This window comes from Sminthopsis crassicaudata, chromosome 1 (genome assembly GCF_048593235.1).
Source record: "Sminthopsis crassicaudata isolate SCR6 chromosome 1, ASM4859323v1, whole genome shotgun sequence".
Lineage (NCBI taxonomy): Eukaryota > Metazoa > Chordata > Mammalia > Dasyuromorphia > Dasyuridae > Sminthopsis > Sminthopsis crassicaudata.
In genome coordinates this window covers 668476944-668501746 of record NC_133617.1, presented here as the reverse complement: position 1 = coordinate 668501746, position 24803 = coordinate 668476944, and the positions used below count along the sequence as shown (strand labels likewise).

The window sequence follows — 24803 nt, the reverse complement described above, 5'->3', positions numbered from 1 at the left end:
TAGATGAAACCTAAAGTCCTTTTCATGAGCCTAGGGTCTCAATGTGGCTAGGAAAGAATTGCCAGGACCTCTCTGCAGGAGGCTAAAATCCATTTTCCAGGTCATACTGGGAAAAGAAATCCCTGGATATCTCTCTATATTTAGCATAATGTATTGTGTATAATAGACATTTGATAATCCACCTAGATGAATAAACTAGACACCAACCATTTAGTAGGTGCAACTGTACATAAAACACCATGCTGGGATTTGGAGGGGAATATGAAACCTATAGGGAGTGGAAGATGGGATATATCAAATCACCCTTCAGATTTTCTTGAGGGCTCTTTAGCATCTCACTTTTCCCACCCATAACAGAGAGGACTACTGTTGGCCTCAGGTGACATATAAAATGTTTGGAGATTCCATAACTGTCCCCTCCCCTAAGCTCTTACTTCTCTGCTACTGGCTTTTCTCTCCATTCTCCCTTTCATGTAGGAAGAACCCAGTGAGTCTCCTCCCCCTATTTTGGGAAGGAATTGTTGGGTTGAGGTGTGGGGAAAAAGCAGTATGGCTTAGTGGATAGAAAACATAGGCTTTCACTGAGTCCTGGCCCTGAGACTTCTTAGCTCTGTGACTTTGGGCAAATTCTTTTTCTTTTCCTGGTTTCCATTTTCTAATCTCTTCACTAAGGTACAGCATGGTTTTCAACTTTAATGGACAGTGTTGCTCCCAGTGTTAAGATCTGCTCCCAATCCTTTCTAGACATTTATTGTGTAATCATAGATAGGCCAGTCACTAACCTCTCTGGGCTTTTTTACTCACTGGCAAAAGAGGGCAAATACCTTCAGTGCCTTCCACTTTGGGTCATTGTGAGGCTCAAATAAGATGTGCACAAAACATTTTCAAACCTTAAAGGATTGTATAAATCATTGTTCATTTGTTGCTGATTCTTTCATACTGGAGTACTTTGCCATTTCCTTCTCTGGTATATCCTTATTTTATAGATGAGGAATTGAGGCAAATAGAAGTGATGTGGCCAGGGTCACCCAGCTAGTAAATGTCTGAGAACAGATTTGAATTCAGGACTTCTGACTCCAGGCCCGGGTTCTATCGACTGGACTACTGAGCTGCCCCATTGTATAGGCATTGTTTGTAACAGGGATAGGGACTGGATTTGTCATTTCACAGGTAGAAGCAACTCAATAATAATCAAACTCCCCCTACAGTGCAGTGAAGAATCAAATGGCTCAGTTTCTGAAGTGAGACTCAAGTTGTCTTGGACAGAAGCTTAGCTATCTCCCCACCAGTGTCAGGTTGTTGAACAATAACTGTCAGTTATTATCATAAACAGGGAAGTTGGACTATATGATTTCTTGTAATTCTCAACCCTTGTGCTTGGCTCCTAGAGGCTGGGGCCTCGAAGCCACGGAGCATTCGTTCTGTCTGGAAGCCAGCAAGGCCCTTTATTTTAACGGAGTCCCCGAAGCCTCGGGTTTGTGGGAGGGGAAGGCGGTGGTTGCTGTCCCGGTGTTCTCTGGCCTCTGATCCCTAGAAGGCCGTAGTGCTGGGAGCTGCCGTCCCCTGGGAGTGGGATCCAGCAGGGAAGGCATATCTGAGACCATCTGCTGTTCCCCTGGAGTGGGGGGGCACGCCTCAGTGGAGGACGTGGGGGATGATGGGCTTTTGAGAGGCGGTGTCACAGCTCCACCAGATCAGACGTTAGCCGTGGTTTTCTGCATGATGTGGACGTCCCTTCTCACTAGTGGAGAACAGAACTCGCTGCCCCTGCTTCCCGTTCAGACCGGGGCTCCGGGAAGGCTGAGGTTGTTCGACCCGAGCTCGGGTCTCCCTGGGGCGTCCCCGCCCCCTCGGGCCAGGCCGGGGCTCCGGCTGACCCCGCGTCGGTCCTGTGTCCGCAGATGGTCTCCACAGCGTGACCGCGCAGTGCGTGCTGCGTGTCACCATCATCACGGAAGACATGCTGGCCAACAGCCTGACGGTGCGCTTGGAGAACATGTGGCAGGAGCGCTTCCTGTCCCCACTCCTGGCCAGCTTCCTGGAAGGGGTCGCCAGCGTGCTGGCCACGCCCAAGGAGGACGTGTTCATCTTTAACATCCAGAACGACACGGACGTGGGCGGCTCGGTGCTCAACGTGAGCTTCTCGGCTCTGGCGCCCGGAGGGGGAGCGCCCGGGGCGGGGGGCGGCGGGGGTCCCTTCTTCAGCTCGGAGGAGCTGCAGGAGCAGCTGTACGTGCGCCGGGCCGCCCTGGCGGCCGCCTCGCTCCTCGACGTGCTGCCCTTCGACGACAACGTGTGCCTGCGGGAGCCCTGCGAGAACTACATGAAGTGCATCTCTGTGCTGCGCTTCGACTCCTCCGCGCCCTTCCTGGCCTCCGCCTCCACACTCTTTCGGCCCATCCACCCAATCGCCGGCCTGCGCTGCCGCTGTCCAGCCGGCTTCACGGGCGACTACTGCGAGACCGAGATCAACCTGTGCTACTCCAACCCGTGCCGCAACGGGGGCGCCTGCGCGCGGCGCGAGGGCGGCTACACGTGCATCTGCCGCCCGCACTTCACAGGTGAGCGGGGCGGGGCGCCGCGGAGTGGGAGGAGCCAGGGCCGGACTAAGAGGCGGGGCGCGGGGGGCCACGTGGGCGCGGGGGCTCGAGCCTGGGGCCTGCAAGGGGCGGGAGCGGCCAGGAAGGAGGGAGGGGCGGAGCGGGCGCCTCCACCGCGCCGCTCTATGAGGAGTGGAGGTGGGGCCGGGGCCCTGCGCACGCCGCCTTCCACCTGGTAGTTCCCTGCAGTGGGAGCCGGTCTGCGGAGCCCTGACGGGCGGTGGGAGTGGAGGGTCCGAGCCCGAGTAAATGTAGTCCCCGAGGCAGCGCTTTAGAGCAGCGGGGAGGCCTGGCGGAGTGCGTGCGTGGGGTCTGCAGGAAGTGGCGAGTTCAAATCTTGTTCCGGTCACTTACTGGTGGTGTGACCCCGGGCCGGCCCTCAAACTCCCGGTCTCTCGCTTTCTTCTCAGTTTAACAGACATTTATTAGAAATTAACTCCAGTCACAGGGGATTTAAGATAAGTCGTCTTCAAGGAGCCTTGGTCTCGGCGGATACAACTTGTGTTTTTTGGTTGAATCCGGCGCAAAGCTTTGAGTGTTCCTATAATCTCCATTTGTGATTTTACAGACCTGAAAGGGTCTTCAAAGGCTTCGAGCATAACCTCTTCATCACAGATGGAGAAACAGCTGCAGGGAAATTAGGTGACTTATCATGCAGTTAGTATGGGTCAGAGGGAAGCTTTGAACCTAGGTCCTCAGACTTTCCACTCCAGCTCTGCTACTGACCTGCTTGGGTGATTTGACCTGACCGCGAGGCATTTTTACCGAGTCCTGTGGAAGCCTGCGGTGCACGTTTAATACTGTTGGTCAAAGGTATCAAGATGCTTTTTTGATACTGTTAGTCAAAGATGTCAATCACGTGACTCACTGGGAGTGCTGCCAGAATCAGATTACAATGTAATTGGGAAGTATCTACAAAACAAATAAAGATACAAATAGATACTGTTAATGCACGGTTTTCTAAGTCAATACTTGATCAGTACAGAGCCTTATATACAATTTAGTGACCTTTGTTTCTATTTGAATTTGGCATCTAGATCATTGATATTGTTGGCCCCTAGGTGAGAACTGTGAACTGGATAGCCGAGCTGGCCGATGTGTGCCTGGTGTGTGCCGAAATGGTGGGACTTGCACCAATACACCTTCTGGTGGCTTCCGTTGCCAATGCCCAGGGGGCGGGGGCTTCGAGGGGCCCTACTGTGAGGTAGCTGTCCGATCCTTCCCTCCTAACTCCTTCCTCATGTTCCGGGGCCTGCGCCAACGATTTCACCTCACTCTCTCCCTCTCGTAAGTGCCCTCCCCTTGTACCCCTTACATATCCCCTGTACCTCTAACAGGGTGCCCCCTTTCCTCTGCCTGAGGCACTGGATCCTGTCTTCATGCCTACTAGGTAGCATTCCTACTGATTAACCCCTCCTCAGCTGTAAAATACCTTTGACTTCATCTGGTAGGAGCTCCTTGGTTACCAAGGAAGAGGGATAAGGGTGATGGTGGAGGTAGGGGACAGATTATAGTGGTAAAGGAGAGATTAGCCATCATCAGTGCTTGCCAGTACTATATGCTGCCAACCCCAGACTCTGTATAGTCCTCAGCTAGTTCCCCCAAACATCATCTTTAAACCTTTTCCCCCAAATATTTTTCAATCTATCATCCTCACAATTTATTACCTTTTTGAACTGTCACTTCCAAACTCAGCCCCCAGCCTATTATCTCCCAAGCCTGTTACTTCCAAAATCACTTCTCCCAAGCAGCTCCCAAATGTCAGTGCCTCTAACCCCAATAACGATGTCCTGAAATAATTTTTTAGCTTGTCAATCTTGTTTCACTGTCCCCAACCCATTATCTCCCCAACCTATCACCCCCAAATGTTACTGACTTTAAATGCCTCATCTAACTTGTCATTCTCTCAAACCTGTCATTCTCAAATGGCCTCTGCCCACGTATCAGCCTCTCATTTGTTGTCCCTTTATCTCCCTTTAATCTCTTTTCCTTAGTGGCCCAGAGACTATTATGGAATCAAGAATATTTTGGAGCAGAGGGAATTGATCAATAAGGGTGCCCCCTGTTGAGCACAAGGATGGGCAGTTTTAAGCTCCAATGTTGGGGACAGGGGAAAGGGGGCGAATTTTGGGAATCCATTTGGATAGTGTTGGATATATGAGTTTTGAATCCCCTAGTAGTCCCCTGACTGCTGTGCTTTTCCTTCTACTTCCAGGTTTGCCACAGTTCGGTCCCATGGGCTCCTCTTCTACAATGGACGCCTCAATGAGAAACATGATTTTCTTGCTCTGGAAATTGTTGCTGGACAAGTGAGGGCTCACCTACTCCACGGGTGTGTGCATATCCATGTGTGTATCCCTGCATGTGTTTGTGTATCCTCACAGAGTCATGGAATATTGGAATTGGGCAGAACCTTGAAACCCAAACTGTCAGAGCTGAGAAAGGCCAAGGCACTCATTTTATAGATGGACAAACTGAGGTCCAGAGAGGGCAAAGGTCTTGGCCAAAGACATGCAGTTAGTAATTCTGGAAGGGATTGGGGGGTGGGGCTGGCACCTCTTCCTAAAGGAAGTGGTGCTGGTAGGGGTTAGTATACAGTACTGAGCATCTATGTGTGGGACATGTATGTAAGTAGTGGGTATTCTTTTTTTTTTTTTTTTTTAATTTTTTTTATTATATATATATATATATATTTTATAATATTATCCCTTGTATTCATTTTTCCAAATTACCCCCCCTCCCTTATTCCCTCCCCCCGACGACAGGCAATACCATACATTTTACATGTGTTACAATATAGTCTAAGTACAATACATGTGTGTGAATATCATTTTCTTGTTGCACAATAAACATTAGAATCCGAAGGTACATGCAACCTGGGCAGACAGATATTAGTGCTAACAATTTACATTCACTTCCCAGTGTTTCTTCTCTGGGTGTATCTACCTCTGTCCATCATTGATCAACAGTAGTGGGTATTCTTTACCCCATATCTGACCCCATCTTTCCTTCATTATAGGGGAGTCAAGCACAGTTGTGAGCCCCGTAGTGCCCAGTGGTGTGAGTGATGGGCAGTGGCACACAGTGCAGTTGAAATACTACAATAAGGTGAATATTTTTAGTTGCCTTCTAGATTTTCCCTAAATCCCCTCATTCCTTTTGGGTCAGTCCTATCTCAGTCCCTTAACTCCTCAGACAGTTCCACAATCCCTCCAGACCTGACCTTCCCTTCTCTCCACCCCCATCCTGGTGGAAGGATGAGCCCAAAGGGCACTGGAGAATATTAATAATGATTGTACTGAGGGTGCTGGGTATTTTCCTGGGTTCTTATTGTCCCTACTGATAAGGACTTTGCCTTTGATGTATCCCTAGTAAAGTATGAAATTATCCTGGCACAGTTATTTCCTTGATATGGTATTAATTCATTGCTTTGTCCTGGGTTGCTTCATTAATACCACATTCAGGATGATTGATTCATGGCCAGTTCATATACTTAGACTACATCTTTGGACTTGGTCTTTGAAGGACAGAATAGAGACAGACACAGGGCAGAGAGAGTAAGAACCAGAGCTGGAAGGTCAGATTAAGAGAAGCCAGTAAGATATGTGTAAGCACAGTTCCCTGGAGGAAGCCTGACCTAGCTTGTCTCTGGAGAATCATGTTCTTTAGGAAACCAGGACATCCTAAGGAGGGCAAGAAAGGACTTAGTGGCAAGGAATCACCTGGACTTAGTGATGGAGATTCTGGATCAAGTAGAGTTACTGAAGGAGCTGTCTGACCACGAAACTTCCTCATAGGGGACCACTCTAAGTTTATCTAATTGGTAATCTGTAGGACAACAAGGGAGACAATTAAAATGGAGTTTTTATAAGTTCAAGGAAGAGAACTCAAGTCTCCCTGAGCTCTCTCCTCACTTTGGGGGTTCTCAACCTCAAGGATAATATGATAAGCCAGGAGGACTGTATAGCTCACTAGAGGAGATTAGAGAATTTGCTTAACTCTAGACCAGTGGTGTCAAATTCAAATGGAAATTGAAGCTGCTATTAACATTATCTATATTCTGTTGCATTTTTATTTATTTTTAAAAATATTTTTCCATTACATTTGTGACATTGGTCATTGTGGACACCTCTGCTCTAGTCCCACCTCTCCTAGGAACTTATCCAGGCCTCTGGACATATACTAACCAATGCCTTTAGTTGATAGCACTTACTTCATCCTTCTAGTTCTATCAACATTTATAGTCCAGTCTACCCTGCACAGTCCACGGAACTAAGATAGGGAAAGGTCCATGTTTACTCCTTTACATTTCAGCTCTAGATTCTCTTACTGCACCCTGCCTTCAGCTCATTTTTGTCAGAAGCATTCCTGCAGTTGTTTTAGGAGGTTTGGTCCGGTAAATGCTCCCTCTGCCACTGCTGCTGACCCAAGACCTTGCAGCTCAGGAACTTAATGCACTAAGTAACTGCTTTTGCCCGGGCTTCATGCTTCCCTGTGGCACATGGTTCCCTGAAGAAGCTATCTGACCGCGAGACTTCCTCGTAGGGGACCACTCTAAGTTTATCTGATTGGTAATCTCCGTCTGACTGCCCAGCTCTAGTCCCCTCTCTCTCTTTCTCTGCCCCTGTGTTTCTGCTCTCCCTTTTAAAGGCCAAGTCCAAAGGTGTAGCCCAGGTGTATGAACTGACCATGAATCAATCGGTCATCCTCATGTGGTGTCAATGGAGCAACCTAGGACAAGGCAAGGAATTCTCACCTTATCAAGGAGGTAACCTTGCCAAGTCAATTTCATACCTTGTTAAGGATACTCATTAATACCAGAAGCAAATCCTCATCAGTGGGGACAGTGTCTAGGAGTACTTAGTCCATGTTTATCATTATTATAGAGAAGGAAGCAATTGTTATTGTCACCACCTTAAGGGGCATGGGGGACAGACACAGAGGCTCCTCAGAAACCCTGTCAGAGGGTGGGGTGTCTCATCCTCTCATCCTGGACCCCTCTGAGTCACTAATAATGCTGTGTCCTCAGCCCCGCACCAGTGCCCTAGGTGGAGTTCAGGGCCCTTCCAAGGACAAAGTGGCCGTGCTGAGCGTGGATGAGTGTGACACTCCTGTGGCCCTGCAGTTTGGGGCCGAGATCAGCAACTACTCATGCGCAGCTGAGGGTGTTCAGACCAGCTCCAAGAAGTGAGCCTCCTGTGCATCTCTCCCTTGTCTATCCCCTATTTCCTGAACTTCTTATCCTCTTTACTCTCTCTTCCCATTGTCTTTTTTTCATTTAATAGCATCTTATTTTTTTCCAATTACATGTAAAAATAGTTTTCACCATTCATTTTTGTAAGATTTTCAGTTGCAAATTTTTTTTCCCTCCCTCCTTTCCCTCTCCCTTCCCCAAGACAGTAAGCAATCTGATATAGGTTATAAATGGATGATCCTTTTGAACATATATCCATGTTGTGAAAAAAATCAAAACAAAAGAGAAAAACCATGAGAAAGGAAAAAAAAAAACACAAAAAGGTGAAAATCCTATGCTTCCATCCACATTCAGTCTCCATAGTTCTCTCTCTGGATGCGGATGGCATTTTCCATGCCCAGTCTATTGGAATTTCTTGGGTCACTGCATTGCTGAGAAGAGCTAAGTCTGTCATAGTTGATCAACATATAATCATGTTGTTACTTGCTGTCTATTTCCCCTTCTGCATTTCCATTAAGTGGAAACCTGTTCCCCTCAGCCATCTTCCCATCCATCTCTTCCCAAGGAATGCCCAGATCAGGCCTGGATCTCACATCTCCTCCTCCTTAGGTCGCTGGATCTGACTGGACCCTTGCTCTTAGGGGGTGTCCCCAACCTGCCTGAGAATTTCCCTGTGTCCCACAAGGAGTTTGTAGGCTGTATGAGAGATTTGTTCATCGATAGCCGCCGTGTGGATATGGCAGCTTTTGTGGCCAACAACGGCACCATTCCTGGTATGACCTCATCTGTCCGGAGAGGAGTTTCCGTGTCTCCAGCCCCTTTGGAACCTTCCTCAAGTCCTTTATCATAGCCAGCAGTGGTACTCCTTCCAGTGCGGCCCCCTAGGACTGCTCAGTAACCTCAGATCCCCATTGAACATCCTTCATGTAACCAGTGTTGTGTCCCCTTTATCCCCCATTCCCCACTTAGGAGGGTGGGGCACAGGAATTGAATTTAGGGGCCTGCCTAAGGAGCTGGGGAACCCAAGCAGGAAGCACATAATGTCCTCTTCAATTCCAATGGTGCTTCTTTGCTTGTTTCAGGCTGCCATGCCAAGCGTGCCTTCTGTGTCTCTAGCCCCTGCCAGAATGGGGGTACCTGCTCTGATGGCTGGGCTGGCTTCCGATGCGATTGCCCTGTGGGCTTTGGGGGAAAAGACTGTGGGCTTGGTAAGGGACACTGGGAGAGGGAGGCGCATGGAGGTGGGCAGGGGCTACAAACTCAGGATGGAAATATAGAAGAGGATACTGTAGGGAGGGAAGTTACAGGGCAGAGACTTAAAAGTGACACAGAGGGAGAACCACACACCAGATAGTGTTGGGGTAGGGTTGGATATCCCTTCTTTCTTTTTCGATCCTTAGCCATGGTCCATCCCTACCGTTTCCGTGGTAACGGAGCCCTGAGCTGGGATTTTGGGAATGAAGTGACTATTTCTGTGCCCTGGTACCTGGGGCTAGCGTTCCGGACACGCACACCACATGGAGTCTTGCTGCAGATTCAGGCTGGACAGCACAGTTCCCTCCTGTGCCAGGTGTGAGCATGACTCCTGATCCCCAACCATCATTACACTCTAAGCTTGGCAGCATGCTCCTCTTCAAGCTGGCTGTGATTCCTCCCGAATAGAGGGCCCCTGCTGATCTCCCCATTCTTACTTAGGATAACTGGAACCTCCAGATCCCTGTATTATCAAACGTGGTGGTCATCCACCATAGGATTGCTTTTCTCTCTCCACAGCTGGAAAAGGGACTCTTGTCCTTGGTGGTGGACAGGGGCTCTGGCCGAAGCGCCCGCCTTCTGCTGGACCAAGTGACACTCAGTGATGGGCGATGGCACGACCTCCGGCTAGAACTACAGGATGGACGAGCCAGCCGGTCTGGACACTATCTTCTCACAGTCACAGTGGACTTTGGCCTCTTCCAGGTCTGAGCCCATTGCCTTGCCACCCTTTCCTGCCCTCTGCCCCTGTGACACATGTGTCATCCTGGCCTGGACCTAGTTCCTATGATCATTCAGGACTTCCCAGGAGACCCTCTCCTTGATCCGATCCCCACTCTCTCACTGGCCCCATTGGGTTCCTTTATGCTCCTGTTCCTTGTAAGTCAGAGATAAGCCATTGGCCCCCTCAGGACCCTGTGACTGGCAGCCCTTTCTCCCTTCAAGGGGTGAGTGTGAAGTTGAATTGTAAAAATATCAACACCCACCCAGAGAGAAGGGAGAATTCGGTTGTCTTTAGGGGAGACTGTAACTCCATGAAAGTTGTCCCTGGTCCAACAACAAACACTGAAGTTATAACTTTCTTCTGCAGGTAGGAGAAGAGCTTGGTCTCTTTTTCCCTCTCCTTGCAAGGACCACCTGAGCTCCATTGATTTATCTATTCAGTCCTTCAGTGCTTACTCTGTTCAGGTTCAGGTGCTCAGTCTCAGACTATAGAGATGAGAAAGAAAATACCATACTTGAGGAACTTGCATTCTAATGGAGTAAAGAGAGAGGATTTATTTTCAAATAAGTATAATATAAGCAAACATGCAATGGAGGCAGAATGCTTTAGGGCAGTTGGTGAAGGGGCTGTCGCTCAGGCAGTCAGAGAGGACTGACTAGGAGCAGTGGCTGATGTAAATCTTGAAGGAAGAGAATGATTTTAGCTGTAAAATCTGAGGATGGGGATGGCAACCCCATGGTGTGAATATAGAGAGGGGTGAGATGGACAGACAGATGAGATCAGAAAATAGCCTCGTGCAGCTGAACTGCAGAGGAATGGAGGCTGGAAGTCCTGTGGGGAGTCCCGCAGGATTAGCGTCACAACGGTTAGCTGGATATGCCCTAGGCTGGGAGTGGAGAGATCATAGGCTGATGGACCAGTTAGGCTCAAATAGTGATCCTGGTAGGAGAAGCTGGTGGCAGTGGGGTCTCCCTCTGGCCAGTGGGTTTAAGGTTTTGGACTGTCAGTCCTGTTTGATGGGAGATGGGAATCAGGCAAGCTGGGCTATCTGGGTTTGTGGTGTTTGTTTTTGAGCAGAAGAGCATTCAGAGCTATTCTCCCTCATTCCGCAGCCCCCAACCCCCAACTCTGTTCCCAGTGCTCTATGGCCTAATTTTATGTTGATTTGGAGCTAACTCCCTTATCTTCCCCCACCCTCCACTTAGGACACCATGACAGTGGGAAGTGAGCTACATGGGCTAAAGGTGAAGCACCTCCACATTGGGGGTCTGCTCAAGGCTCATGAGGTCCATCGGGGCCTTGATGGATGTATTCAGGTAAGGAGGCTACCTAACCCCCTCCAAAGCCATGGGATACTGAAGGGGAATCAGGCTGGGGAGGGGGAGTCTGAGGGCTGTTAGGTGTCCCAGGAACCCCTAGGAGAGGGTCTGGTATAGTCTGGGGGATAGGTCTGATATCAGAATGTATAAAGGAAGATTCTGTTCTGAGGAGGAGGTGGTTGACATAGGGTACTCTTTGTCTCAGTGCTGAGGGGGACGTGCTCAGGACTAGGGGGTGAGTTTTGGGGTTCTGAGGGGAGGTGTTGGCAGAATAGGGACAGGACTTCATTTTGGGTGCTGTGGCCTCTTGCTGAGAATGGAAGGTGTCAGTCTGGGAGACTTGGAGGAGGGGCTTCTGGGAGTGGGAAGCATTCTTGGTGAGGTCCAGAGGTTTCATTTTGGGAATGGGCTGGTTTCCAGCCTCATGTTTGGGGAAGATGTTGGACAGGGGTCAGTGAGGACAATTGCTCCCACTTGGGGCATAGGTAGGCTTTGGGCTCCAGAATTTGGGGTACAGCGCTGTGTCCCCCAGTGACCCGTCTTCTGGCAGGGAGTGTGGCTGGGCACCGTGCCAACAGGGGCCCCAGCCCTCCCTCCACCCAGCAGTAAGATGAATGCAGAGCCAGGCTGCAGTGTGCTCAGTTCCTGTGCCTCCAAGCCCTGCCCTCCGAATGCCGACTGCCGGGACGAGTGGCAGACCTTCTCCTGTGTCTGCCACCCAGGTAGGGTTCTTGTGGGGCTGGGCAGAGGAGGTGCCCCAAGGGTCCTTGGGGTGCTGGCCTGGAATGGGGACCAAGAGATGGAATGACCCAGGTCAGGGGGCGACAGTTTGGTGTGAAAATTTGAAGGCCTGATTTTAAAACTTACATCTGCTGCATGGTCTTGGGCAAGCCAGGCTGAGTTTTTCCCCTCTCAGAAATGAGGAGGTGGGGCCGGCCCCCTGCTCCAAATTCTGTGACTTGGGCCCACTACCAGCTGTCTCGCCGTTGCCATCCCGAGGATGGGGGGGCGGATGCTGAACCCCCTTTGATTGCCCAGGTTACTACGGGAAGGCCTGCGTGGACGCCTGCCACCTGAATCCCTGTAAGAACAAGGGCTCCTGCCAGCGGCGGGCGGGGGCGCCTCACGGTTACGCTTGTGAATGTGAAGGCAGCCACTTTGGACCTCACTGTGAGCACAGGTGAGAGGGCGGAAGGTCAGTGCTCCTGCAGGTAAACCTCAGAAGAAGGCTTCGCTTGTTGGGGGACAGTCAGTGTCACTTCTCTCCCCTGTTCCTCTGCAGAATGGACCAACAGTGTCCTCGGGGCTGGTGGGGGAGCCCCGCCTGTGGCCCCTGTAACTGTGACGTCAACAAGGGCTTTGATCCAGATTGTAACAAGACCAATGGGCAGTGTTATTGTAAGGTAAATGGGCCGGGGTGTACTGACTCCTTATCCCAGACCTTGACTTTTGATCCCTGGTTCATCTCCTCCTTTGATCCCTGAACTTGTTTTACTTTGACCTATGACTCTTGACCCAATTTTTAGACCCATATCTTGATTTTCTTCTTCTGACTCTTAACCTCTGACCTTGACCCTCACACCCCATCTCTGTCTCCTGTTTCGGACACCTTGGCCCTGACCTCCATTCCTCTGACCCGACAATCCTTAGGTCCTGGTTTTGGCTTGCCTGTGACCTCTGATCCCATAATCTCAACGCCTGCCCTGACTTCTGACCCCAGCTCCCATGACCCTTCCCTAAGCCCTGACCTCTGACCCCAGGCCCCTGACCCCGTCCCCCCTTCAGGAGTTCCATTACCGACCCCGGGGGAGCGATACCTGCCTTCCCTGTGACTGCTACCCCGTGGGCTCCTCTTCACGCTCCTGCTCCCAGGATAGCGGGCAGTGTCCCTGCCGGCCCGGAGTCATCGGCCGTCAGTGCAACAGCTGCGACAGTCCCTTTGCCGAGGTCACCGCCAGTGGCTGCCGGGGTGAGCCGGGGTCCCCAGAAACAGCTGCTTTTAGGCACGAGCCTCTGCTTGGTCTGAGGCGGGGGCTGCAGTTTATTCAGGGGCCAAAGGCCAGGGGAACCTCCCCTGGAGGGGGACAGGGCCGTTGACGGCGCTGTTCAGGAGTGCGGCCGCCAGGGGACAGCGATGGGCCTCCATCATGGACAGCGAGCCAGCTCTGCTTCCAGAAAACCCGCTTCCTATAAATAGGAGCTTTCTTTCCCCGTTGACACACAGGTCTAGGCTCTGTTTGGCAAATGAACTATAGTATATGAGCAAAGATGCTGCTTTAAAATAAAATTTTTCAAAAGGACCAAGGGTGTGGGAATCTCTGCGTTAAAAGGGACAGGAGAGATCACCCATTACAGAAAGCACTGGAGAATGTCAGCAAGGAAGGCCCTCACTGCAACAAATGGATCGGGCGCGGACCCTCTGAGCCAGAAAGAGCCTCAGGGCTCGGAGTGTTAGACCTAGAGACCAGTGGATCAGCCCTCCTGTTGGGAGAGGGGGGTTTGAGATCCAGGGAAACTAATTTTTCGATATCTGTCCTAACATTTCCTTTATTAGCTGGGTGACACAATGGGTAGAGCACTGGACCTTAAGCCAGGAAGATCTAAATTTGAATCCTGCCCCAGACACTTAGTACTTATGTGATCCTTGGCAAGTTACTGTACCTCTTAGCCTGATTCCTCATCTATGTGCTATGGGATCATAGCACTTGCCTTCTATGAGCATTGTGAGAATCAAATGAGCTAAACCTTTGCAAAATACTTTGCAAACCTCAAGATGCTTTACAGATGCTAGCTATTTATGTGTGTGTGCATAAAATCTTTATTCCTTTCTATTTGCTTATCAAAACTCCAGTCTTAAATGCAGTCTTTTTTTTTTTTTTCTTTTTTACCTGAGGCTGGGATTAAGTGACTTGCCCAGGGTCACACAGCTAGGAAGTGTTAAGTGTCTGAGACCAGATTTGAACTCGGGTCCTCCTGAATTCAAGGGTGGTGCTCTATCCACTGCGCCACCTAGCGGCCCCCAAATGCAGCCTTGAATAGGATTGTTTTCTTTATAACCATTAGTTGTCTTTAAACTTGTACCTTCCTGGGTATTGGGTTTGTTTTTACAAACTTTGTGCATTTGAGAGTGCAAGTATAATTGTTTCCTTATGACAAATGGAAGAAAATGGTTCCAGAGAGGTCTGGCGACCTGTCCCATTGTCATACAGCTTGGAGGACAAACACAGGTCACTTACACAGACCTCCCAACTCCAAATCTGGCTTGTGGCTAAGCCATCTGGAGGCGGGGGGCTCTGCAGAGTTGTCGGGACTTGGTGGTCCTCTCTGCTCTTGGTTTTATTAGCTTTCTCCTCTCTCCTTCTCAGTGCTCTACGATGGATGCCCCAAATCACTGAAAGGTGGCGTGTGGTGGCCGCAGACCAAGTTTGGGCTCTTGGCCACAGTGCCTTGCCCCAAAGGATCCCTGGGTAAGTGCCTGATTGGGACTGAGAACTCAGTGGGATGTGGGAGTGGGAGGGCACCGCCAGAGAAAGGCAAGGATGGCCTCAGGATTCTCTGACTTAGGGGGCAAGTTGGGCACATTCCAATTTGGGTACAATTCTCAAGTTGGGTAAGAAAGGGAGGGGGAGATGGGAGTTAGGATTTGATTTGCAGCCTCTCCTCCACCAGCTCTGCTCCCCTCGCCCCCTCACCCTGTCATTTTTCCATTTCTCTTGGCTCCTGGGCAGGTTTACGGGGAACAGGTAAGTCTCCCACATTGTGCTCAGGGAGGTCCCTCCAGACCCCTTTGCTGGCTGAATCCCTGCCTGCCTGCAATCCTTCCCCCTCCCCACTTGCTGCCTAAATTATTTGCCGTCCCCCTCGGTGCCTGAAGTCTCTGCAAATCCCCACTCTTTTTGGCACTCAGAAATCAGTTGGTTCTCAATTATCCACAAAGCAGTGTGGATTATGTAGGGCTCCTGCCTCCTTCCACAGAGGGGACTGTGGGGCTGGGTGTGTCTGAGAGTGGGGAGGGAGAAGTGTGTTTGTGTTTGCTTATATCTCCTTGCTGCTGCTTTTTTTCTTTTTCTTTTCCTGCTTCTTAATTTCAATTCTAAATGGTTTTTGAACTATCTGCTAGTTTGGGATTATTTTTGGCTCTGCCCGGCTCTAATAGTACAGGTGATTGAGAACTGACAATGCTTATGACTCCCCTCCCACTGGTGTTCTCCGCTTCTGCTTATGGTGCCAGCAGGCTTTCGGACCTGGGGGTTCTGGGGGCAGAAGGGGTGGGGCTTCCCCTTCTCTGGCCTTGAGCTGGTCCTGGACCCAGGCTGTGTGGGAGTCTGGCCTGTGGCCAGCGCCCATTGCCTGGAGCTCTGGCAGTGATGGCTTGTGGTTTTTGCACAGGTGCTGCCATCCGACACTGTGACGAGGAGAAGGGGTGGCTGGAGCCAGACCTCTTCAACTGCACCTCACCTGCCTTCCGGGAACTGGGCCTGCTGGTAATGTTTCCCTGCCTTCCCCTTACTGTAATGGGGTGGTGCAGCGGATAGCCTGTAGAGAGTGGTATCAGGAAGCCTGAATTAAAATATGGCCTAAGGTGCTTTCCAGGTGTGTGACCTTGAGCAAGTGGTATTTCAGCCTGTTTTCTCATCTGTAAAATAGGGACAATAATAGCACCTACTTCCTAGGGTTGTTGGGAGACAGGCACAGGGGAGCTCCTGGTACACTGCAGACATCAATAAAGGCTTGTTCCCCACCTACCTCAATATCCCTAGGCTCTCTCCAGCTTTCTAGGAGATGGCTGTACTAGTAATACATCTGTCTTCTACCCCAGAGACCTCCTCCACATCCTCACAGCGTCCTAATTCAGCCGCCTTCTGCTGGCTCTACAACTCCTACCAAGGCCCACCTAGTGCCTACTTTCTCCAAACTAATGCTCCAAACTCCACGCAGAATAACTTCTTTCAGCTCAGAAACTTAAAGAGTTTCTGTTATAGTTATAGAGAACTTGTAGCTTCCTCTGCTCCCCTCCCCCAGATCTATAGACACCCTCCCTGCATGGTCCTATTGGCAATTCCTGCTGTGAATTCTTTGACATTAATCACAGACCACTATTGTGCAGACATTCTGTGTCTTCCCAATTTCCAAGCTCTATGTTCTAGTACAAAGAACCCTGGCTATGGCAGTTAGATGGCCCAGTGGGTAGAATACTAAGTCTGGAGTCAGGAAGACCTGAGTTCCAATTTTACTAGTATAATGAACCTAACTTCTGCCTGCCTCAGTTTCCTCAAAAGAATCAATTTCTCAGGTTTGTTTTTTGAGGACCAAATGAAATTTTAAAAAAAAATTTTTTTAACTTTTTTCTAATAATTAATTTATTTACAAAGCATATGCATGGGTAATGTTTCCAACATTGACTCTTGCAAAACCTTTTGTTCCAGATTTTTCCCTCCCTCCAACAACCCCTCTCCTAGCTGGCAGATGGTATTGAAATACTAAATGAGACATTTTTAAAACACTTAACAGCCTTACATATAGTAGGAGCTTGATAAATGCTTTTTTTATTTCCTTCCTTCCTTCCTTCGGAATGAGCACCAATTTTTTCATTTGGAATGAGGTCAATGCCTTGCTTTGTGATTCTGGGCAAATCCCCTTGTCTCCTGAGTCAGTTTTATTCTTAAGTCCTATCTATTGATAGTCTCGGTCTGCCAGAGTTCCTTACTCTGTGCCCTTGGTGTGGGCATGGGAGGATTAGCAGAGAGGGGAGAACTCTGGGCATCCTAAGGCCAAGTGGAGATGGGGAAGGAACAAGAGGGAGGCTTTGGCATGACCTTTGCCCTCCTGCTTCCTTCCCGACAGCTGGAAGACCTGGAGAGAAATGAGACGGAGCTGGACACCATCGAGGCCAAGAAGCTGGCCCAGCGGCTTCGTGCAGTAACTGGCCACACCGAGCGCTACTTCGGCAACGATGTCCACATTGCTGCCCGCCTTTTGGGTCGGCTCCTGACCTTTGAGAGTCGTCAGCAGGGCTTCGGGCTGACTGCCACACAGGATGCCCACTTTAATGAGGTGACCTGCTATTAACTCTTACTCCTTGCTGCTTTTCTGTCCCTGCCCATCCCTGCTGACCCTGCTCCGATCGGTGTAATCCTAATGATTCCTGAACTACCCTAGATGACATCCTTGTGGTCCCAGAGAACTCCCGCTCCAATAAAGAGAGCCTAGACAGTCCTGTGACCCTCCTGATTGTCTGAACCCCCAGATCACCACAGTGGCATTCTCTTCCTACCCCCAATAAGATCACAGAACATGAATCTCTGCCAAGATGATCCTCGGAATAAGCCTCTGACTTCAGAGTCTGATTTACCCCATTCACCTCCATAACCGATATTCCCACATTTATATAGGAAGCCCATTTATGAGGTGAGGCAGCTACCCTACTAACCCCTTAGTTCACTATCACAAGCCAAGACAGCTGGTCTCTGTCCTCTTGACCCTCACTCGGAGCCCCAGTTAACCAATTCAGTCCAACAAGCTTTAATGCCCCTGGACCATTCTGCTGAGCCTTTGATCCCACTGAATGGCAGCTAAGGATGCTGAGGTATTCCTGAGGAGCCTTGACCTCATCCTTCTACCCAGCTGACCTGACAATGAGAACTCCCACCTTGTTTAAAGCCTTCAGCCTGATGTGATCCTTTTCCCCCTCTCTATATGATTGGATTGTTATTTTGGGGAGGAGGCACTTGGGGTCAAGTGACTTGCCCAGGGCCATTTTTGAGTCCAGAGCCCCAGTAGTTGTTGAATGATCAGCATAGATAGCATCTGTCAGGGTTCAGGAAAGGAGAACAGTGGGTGGTGGGAAGCTGAGACAAATGGGGGGTGGGTCTCCAGGAGAGTTTTTTGGAGATGTGACTTGGGGTGAGTCTTGAAGAAAAGCTAAGATTTGGAGGAAAGATGCTTCTGGTAGAACAGTTCAGTTGGACTTGAGGATGAGTTGGCAGACCAAATGGCCGGGCCGAAGCAGAGCACCCAGGGACAAGGGTCTTGTGAGCTCATCTGCACAAAGTGACTGGGAGGAGGAGCTGGAGCCTTATCCTCTGGGGAGGAAGGAGCCCCGGAGATTTTGGAGAAGGTAGTGGGGGGTGGGGCACAGCCTTCCTGCTTTCTGTCCCAGTGCACCCTTTGTTCTGGAGTCTGAGCCCAGGACTGCTGACCCAGCTCCATCCCAGCCCCGGCCTGGGTGCCTGGGGATGTCACTGCCTCCTTCTAGGCCTTGGTCTTGAGGGCATTTCTGAAGTGCTGCATGGGATTGGCAGAAGGGATTGATTGAGCCTGATGGATAAGGGAGAACCAGGAGGTTTTGAACATATGAAATCAGATGAAGGGCGGAGCCAGACAGAAATAGTCAAGTCATGGGATCAGGGAAGCCAGAGCTGGAGGAGCCTTCTGGCCTGGTCCAGTCTCCTGACTTTACAGATAGGAAACTTAAGCCCAGGGTGGGGGAGGGAGAGGCCTGCCTAGAGTCACAGGCTTTTTTACCCAGTGTTTTGTGCTCAGATTTCCTCCTCCCCCCTGACTTGTCAGGTCCTCGTGGATATTCTCCCTGGTTTAGAAAGTGGGAAGCTAAGGCTCTTAGCCTGGGTCCTGTCGCCACTGAGAGCCACAGAGAAGATTGGCGGGGGTCTCTCCTGACTCCAGATCCTGCAGCCTGTTCACTGGGTCTCTGTGGCTCCCACTCCGGAGCGCCTTGTCTTGGGTGGTCCGGGGCTGTGAGTGGGAAGGGTCATGGAGCCCTCCTTGCCCTAACTTTCCCATCCTCAGAATCTCCTCTGGGCTGGCTCGGCTGTGCTGGCCCCTGAAACCCGACAGCTTTGGGATTCTCCATGGCCACAAGTCCTGGGTGGGACCCCGGCCCGGGGGGCCAGTGCAGGCCTGGTGGAACAGCTGGAGGAGTACACGGCCACGTTGGCCCAGAACATGGAGCTCACCTACTTGAACCCTGTGGGCTTGGTGGCACCTAATATTAGTAAGCAGGGACTCTAGGGGCAGGGGGGGAAGGGGCGAGCTCCGGACAAGGGAAGAGGAGGAGCAAATAAACTTTGGCCAGTGACCTTTGCCACCTGCTTTCCCAGTGCTCAGCATTGATCGAATGGAAACCCCTGTTCCCAATTTGGGGGGACATCGATATCCTCGTTACCATGGCAGCCTTTTCCGGGGTCAGGATGCCTGGGATCCTCATACCCACGTAGTGCTGCCCCCCCCAGTGCCCCGGCCCCTGCAGCCAGAAGGTAAGCCCCCAGGTGGTGGTGCCCTCAGTGTCCCCACAGCACAGCCCCCTCTGGGAGCCAGAGGTGTGAGAAGTGGAGGGGTGGGGAGCACTGACTGTGGCTTTCCCTCCCTAGCTCTGCCCACACGGGGCAGCAGCGATGCCAACGAGACGGCAGAGAGTGTGGCGGGCCGTGGGGGACCCCTGGAGGCAGAGCCGGGGCTCACCATTGTCATCCTCCTCATCTACCGAACCCTGGGAGGGCTCCTCCCTGCCCGCTACCAGGCAGAACGCCGGAGTGTTAGGTATGGGGGCCAGGTGAAGGGGGGCTGAGGGGCTGGGGCCCCCAGGATCCAGGCAAGAGATGTCCCACCCAGGTCTGCTCCTGCTCCCTCGTCAGTGTGACAGGGTGGCAGGCCTAGTTAATTTGGGTTCTTTCCTCTGCTCAGTGACCCCTGGGCCTCCATTTCTAGATATAGACTCTATAGCCTCTAGAACTGTTCCCTAAGGTTCTTCCTGAAGTAGGGTGTCCCCTCTGTGTGGGGGTCAAGGGGAGGGAAGGGGCTTGGTGACTGTTGTTCAGAGACTCACCGGGGTCCTGAGGTTGTGCTCTTAGTGACCACTGCCAGGTTAAGGAGGGGGTGTTCCTCTTTAGAGACTGATTAAATAATGAGTCTGAGACAGCCTGAGACCGCTGGCACTGGAGAAGTCCTTTCTGCCCTCTGAGCCTTCGTGCCCCCACCCACACAGCAAGGAGGTTATATAGCGGTGAAAGATTTTGCTGCTGGCACTGAGGGGGCTGGGGGAGCGAAACGCAGAGCAATCCTGTTCCTTCAGGCTCCCCCGGAACCCAGTCATGAACTCCCCAGTGGTCAGCGTATCTGTGTTCAAGGAGCGCAGCTTCCTGCAGGGCGTCCTAGAGTCGCCGGTCACCCTGGAGTTCCGCCTGCTGCAGACGGCAAATCGGAGCAAGCCCCTCTGTGTGCAGTGGGAGCGGCCCAGCCCGTGAGGATGCACCCCTTCTTCCCCGGAGACCCATTAGTGGCCCTCAGAGCCGTCTCTGCTGAATGATGTGTGGCTTATCCTTTCATGGGAAAAGCCTCCACCCACCCTAGGATCAGCCCGAGTGGTAGAACCGGCCCAGCTCAGGGGAGCCCGTCGGGACCCAGTACCCCCAGACCCACATCATCCAGTTTAGCCCGAAGTCTTCATGTTTAAGGGGGCTGGGTCTCTAAGGACCTTTCTCATTTAGATCCTGTGACCTAATTAGTCACTGTGCGTGGCTGGCCCACTGAGGTCCACACAGTTGTCCCAGGATGAGGGCAGACACGGCGTCCTCGGGTGCTATCTGAACCCCGACATAACTCTCCACAGGAGTGACCCGTGGGGTGTGTGGACAGCCCGAGATTGTGAGCTGGTGCATAGGAATGGCACCCATGTGCGCTGCCAGTGTTCCCGGCTTGGTACTTTTGGGGTGCTCATGGACGCCTCCCATCGAGAGGTATGGACACGTCCCTTCTCTCTTTTTTTTTTTAATTAATTTTATAATCATAATTTTTTTGACAGTATATATGCATGGGTAATTTTTTTACAACATTATCCCTTGTATTCACTTTTCCAAATTTTCCCCTCCCTCCCTCTACTCCCTCCCCTAGATGACAGGCAATCCCATATATAATAAACGTGGATACATCCCTCCTGGGTGTCCAGGAACCTTTCAGAGTGTCCCGAGGGAGTGGGGAATGATGGACTCCCTGAGGGTGCTTGGTGGCAGGGAGGCTGAGGCTGGGAGTTATCAGAAGGGGAGTTTATTCTGGAAGAACTGAGGGTAGGGCTCAGGACCTGGGGGGGGGGGTGCTGCCCCTGGGTTTCCTTCCTGAGAGCCCCTCCCTTGCCCACAGCGCCTGGAAGGTGACCTGGCCCTCCTGGCTGTAGTTACTCACGTGACCGTGTCCGTGACCGTGGCTTCCCTGCTCCTGACTGCGGCTGTCCTGCTCAGCCTGCGAGGCCTCAAGTCCAACACCCGGGGGATCCACGCCAACGTGGCTGCTGCCCTTGGCCTGGCTGAGCTGCTCTTCTTCCTGGGGATTCACCGCACCCACAACCAGGTGCTCAGCTCGGGGTCTGAAGCCAGGAAAATGGTTGGGGCCCTGGTGGCAGTAAGGGGAGGTGAGCAGGGGTCACCCCCCCCCCCCATGGAGCTGAGGCTACCCTCTGCTTTCCTCCCCTTCCTCCAGTTCCTGTGCACTGTGATTGCCATCGTCCTTCATTACCTCTTCTTGGGCACCTTCTCCTGGCTCTTTGTGCAGGGTCTGCACCTCTATCGCATGCAAGCAGAGGCTCGTAACGTGGATCTCGGGGCAATGCGCTTCTACTATGCCCTGGGCTGGGGTGTTCCGGCCATCCTTCTGGGTAAAGTGAACTTAATAAGCAGAGTGATGATAGGACGGGCTTTAAGACAGGCCTAAAAAGGCACTTTCTCCTCAGCAACTATGGGGCCAGAAGACAAGAATGAATCTCATTCTGTAGATGAGGAAAACTTGAGGCCCAGTGAGAAGGGATCTCCTCAAGGTGATGCAGCTAAAGAGAGAAATGGGATTCAGGCCCAAGTCTTCTGACTTTGAGTGGGGTTCTTAGAGCCTGCGTTGCCCTGGGTACTGCCCCTGCCCTGGTGGGTGAGATAGAGACACCCCAGCTGCCATCCCTGTCCACACCCGCGCAGCCGTCGTGTCTGAAGGAGAGACATGGCTGCTGCTCTCAGAGAACTCCTGCCATCTTCAATCTTTGGAGGGTTTGAACCCCGGGCTTCCTCCTTGCCCCACTTTTTTCTCTATAATTCCCCGGCCTATTATCTCCCTGGTCACTGAGTGGAGTAGAATGGAAAGAAAACTCACTTTTGATCAGTTCACCTGGGCTCAGGTCCCAGCTCTCCTGGGTCAAATCCACTTCCATCCTCTAAGTGAGGATGTTTAAGGAGCTCAGCTCCCAGCTCGCCTTCACACACGTAGGTCTTTTCACCTCAGATCGCCCACAGAACAAGCCCTAGCCTCCCATAGTCCCTCAGAACTCTCAGTGGCATGGAAGAACAGCTGAGGAACGTGGAGAGAGGAAAGCCCTTTGGAAAGGGTCATTGAGGTCTGGCTGTCCTTCCCCTGAGGCAGGTGGATAAGCTCCCCCTCTAAAACAAGGGCATTGGATCCTAAATCCCATGACCTCCCTGAGCCTTGGTTTTTTCATCTGATAGATGGACATGAAAAACCTTTCATTATCTGCTTGATAGTGTTATTCTTAGGGCAGGTTTCTCCAAATGATAAAGCTCATTTGATCCATTGTGATTATTGATCATAAAAGTAATAGGTTGGTCAGGGTTGGTCTCAGTCTTCCACTTTAATCTGAGATGTCTGAACTCCCCTCTCCCTTCATGGGGAAGGAGGAAGAAGTGTCCCCCCAAGTGTAGTGGGGCAGTGGGTGTGGTCCCACTGGGTTTCTCATGCCCATCTTGCCCCATCACTGAATGGTCAGCCTATCAGGGCTTGTGGGGAGGGAGTTGCTTCCTGCTCTAAGCCCTCTTTTCTCCAGGTCTTGCAGTAGGCTTGGACCCTGGGGGCTACGGGAACTCAGACTTCTGTTGGATTTCCATCCATGACAAGCTAGTCTGGAGCTTCGCCGGTCCTATCGTCCTAGTCATCTCGGTGAGCCTCCGAAGCACCCCAGCCCCAACCCTGATTCCGTCCTTCCTTCTGACCCCTCCCCTGGGGCCTAGGCTGACACTGGGGGCCTTGGGGGTTGGTGAGAAAAGACACCAACTTTTCTGTTTCTTTCTTTCCCGTCTCTGCGTGGCCATCCGCAACCTGTGTGTCTGAACGTCTCTCCCTACGCATCCCTTTCCCCCACGTCTCTTTGGTCACTGTTTTTCTGCCTCCGCCATGTCTCTGCTCCCCCGTATCTCTGCCTGTTATACGTCCAGATGAATGGGGTCTTGTTCCTGCTGGTGGCGAGAATGTCCTGCTCCCCTGGGCAGAGGGAGGCCAAGAAGATGTCTGTGCTGTGAGTTGATGTCAGGGGGTGGGTGGGGCAGTGGGGGTCTGGACCGAGCCATGCTAGGCTGTCCAGAGGCTATGACAAGTGTGACCAGGGCCTAGAATGTATTGTGGAGGCCGTTTGAGGGGAGCAGGGCAGGAGGGAAGCTGTCTGACCTGTGATTTAGGAAAGGGTTCACCTGCCCTGCCCACGCTCCTCCTCGCCCCCTCAACTTCTCTTTAGAGACGCCTCTCTGGGAAGGAAACTGCACTGGTAGAATCCACCGCTTTGGGCGTGTTTCTCCTTCTTTTCTTTGTTGCTTCCTGTCTCTGTCTCTGCCCTTCTCTGTTTCTGTTTCTCTCCCCATCTTTATTTTTACTCCTTCATCCCCATCTCTGCCTGTCGCTCTGTTTCCACCCCTGCCTGGTTTTGGTCCTCACGCTGACCTCTTTCCCTGGCGCTATCTCTCTGTCGTCCTCTCTCCTTCCCTTCGTCTCTCTGGCCTGGCTTATAGATGTCTTTTTAAACATGCTGTTCTTCTCGTCTCTGTCTTTCCCTGCCTGTCTGTGTGGCCCTCTGCAGCTCCTTCCTGCTGCTCCTGCTCATCAGTGCCTCCTGGCTCTTCGGTCTTCTGGCAGTCAACCACAGTGTCCTGGCTTTCCACTACCTCCATGCCGGCTTCTGCGGCCTTCAGGTGACCCTGCGCCTCTGTGCCCCGCCCCCATCCCAGCGGCCCCTGCTAGCCTTCCTGTTCCCCGTCCTCTCCCTTCCACTTACTGTCCCTTTACCCACCGACTTGCCACAGGGCCCGGCCGTGCTGCTGCTGTTCTGCGTCCTGAACGAGGAGACCCGAGGGGCCTGGGCCTCCGCCTGTCTGGGCAGGAAAGCGGGAACAGAGGAGGCCAGGCCGGCCCCGGGCACGGTGAGGCTCCCTCGGGGCACCGGGGGCACTGCCACGTGTGGGGTGGGCAGGGGAGAGGGCTGGGGCTCCTGACTGACTGGGCTCCCTCACAGGGCCCCGGGGCTTACAACAACACGGCCCTGTTTGAGGAGAGTGGCCTCATCCGGATCACTCTGGGGGCTTCCACGGTGTCCTCTGTCAGCAGCGCGCGGTCGGCCAGGACGCAGGACAGTCAGCGGGGCAGAGGCGGCCTCCTCAGGTACGGCAGGGGCAGGGCTGGCCTAGCGGGCGAGGACCACGAGGAGCCCGAGGCTTTCTGAGATTTCAGAGCTGAGGGTTGGAAGACTATCCAGGGCCACCTCTTCCCATCCCTTAGGCGACCAGCAATCTTTACTCTGGCTTCCCTGAGGAAGGGCCCGGGTAGCTCGCCTGGTCAGAATGTGAAAAGTCTTCTTCTGCCCCCTTAGCTCAGCCTGAGACCTGAGCCTGAGAGGCTTTATATCCTCATTGTAGAGAAAGTGCCTTATCTCTGGGCCTCCA

The 24803-nt window shown here is 51.9% G+C and overlaps 1 protein-coding gene across 1 annotated transcript in view; it reads left to right on the top strand.

The window, feature by feature from the left end:
* CELSR3 (cadherin EGF LAG seven-pass G-type receptor 3) overlaps positions 1 to 24803 on the top strand; it is a 40960-nt gene that overhangs the window by 4359 nt on the left and 11798 nt on the right. The window contains 30 exon segments of the mRNA XM_074283199.1: positions 1902 to 2561; positions 3662 to 3887; positions 4816 to 4915; positions 4917 to 4932; positions 5620 to 5708; positions 7630 to 7787; positions 8404 to 8567; positions 8877 to 9002; positions 9195 to 9364; positions 9568 to 9753; positions 10978 to 11088; positions 11642 to 11813; positions 12130 to 12271; positions 12374 to 12494; positions 12877 to 13060; positions 14457 to 14558; positions 15481 to 15575; positions 16936 to 17145; positions 18898 to 19102; positions 19209 to 19364; positions 19479 to 19647; positions 20180 to 20347; positions 20717 to 20843; positions 21244 to 21450; positions 21580 to 21754; positions 22922 to 23034; positions 23310 to 23389; positions 23945 to 24056; positions 24168 to 24284; positions 24377 to 24522. Coding sequence (XP_074139300.1) covers positions 1902 to 2561; positions 3662 to 3887; positions 4816 to 4915; positions 4917 to 4932; positions 5620 to 5708; positions 7630 to 7787; positions 8404 to 8567; positions 8877 to 9002; positions 9195 to 9364; positions 9568 to 9753; positions 10978 to 11088; positions 11642 to 11813; positions 12130 to 12271; positions 12374 to 12494; positions 12877 to 13060; positions 14457 to 14558; positions 15481 to 15575; positions 16936 to 17145; positions 18898 to 19102; positions 19209 to 19364; positions 19479 to 19647; positions 20180 to 20347; positions 20717 to 20843; positions 21244 to 21450; positions 21580 to 21754; positions 22922 to 23034; positions 23310 to 23389; positions 23945 to 24056; positions 24168 to 24284; positions 24377 to 24522 — 4807 coding nt within the window.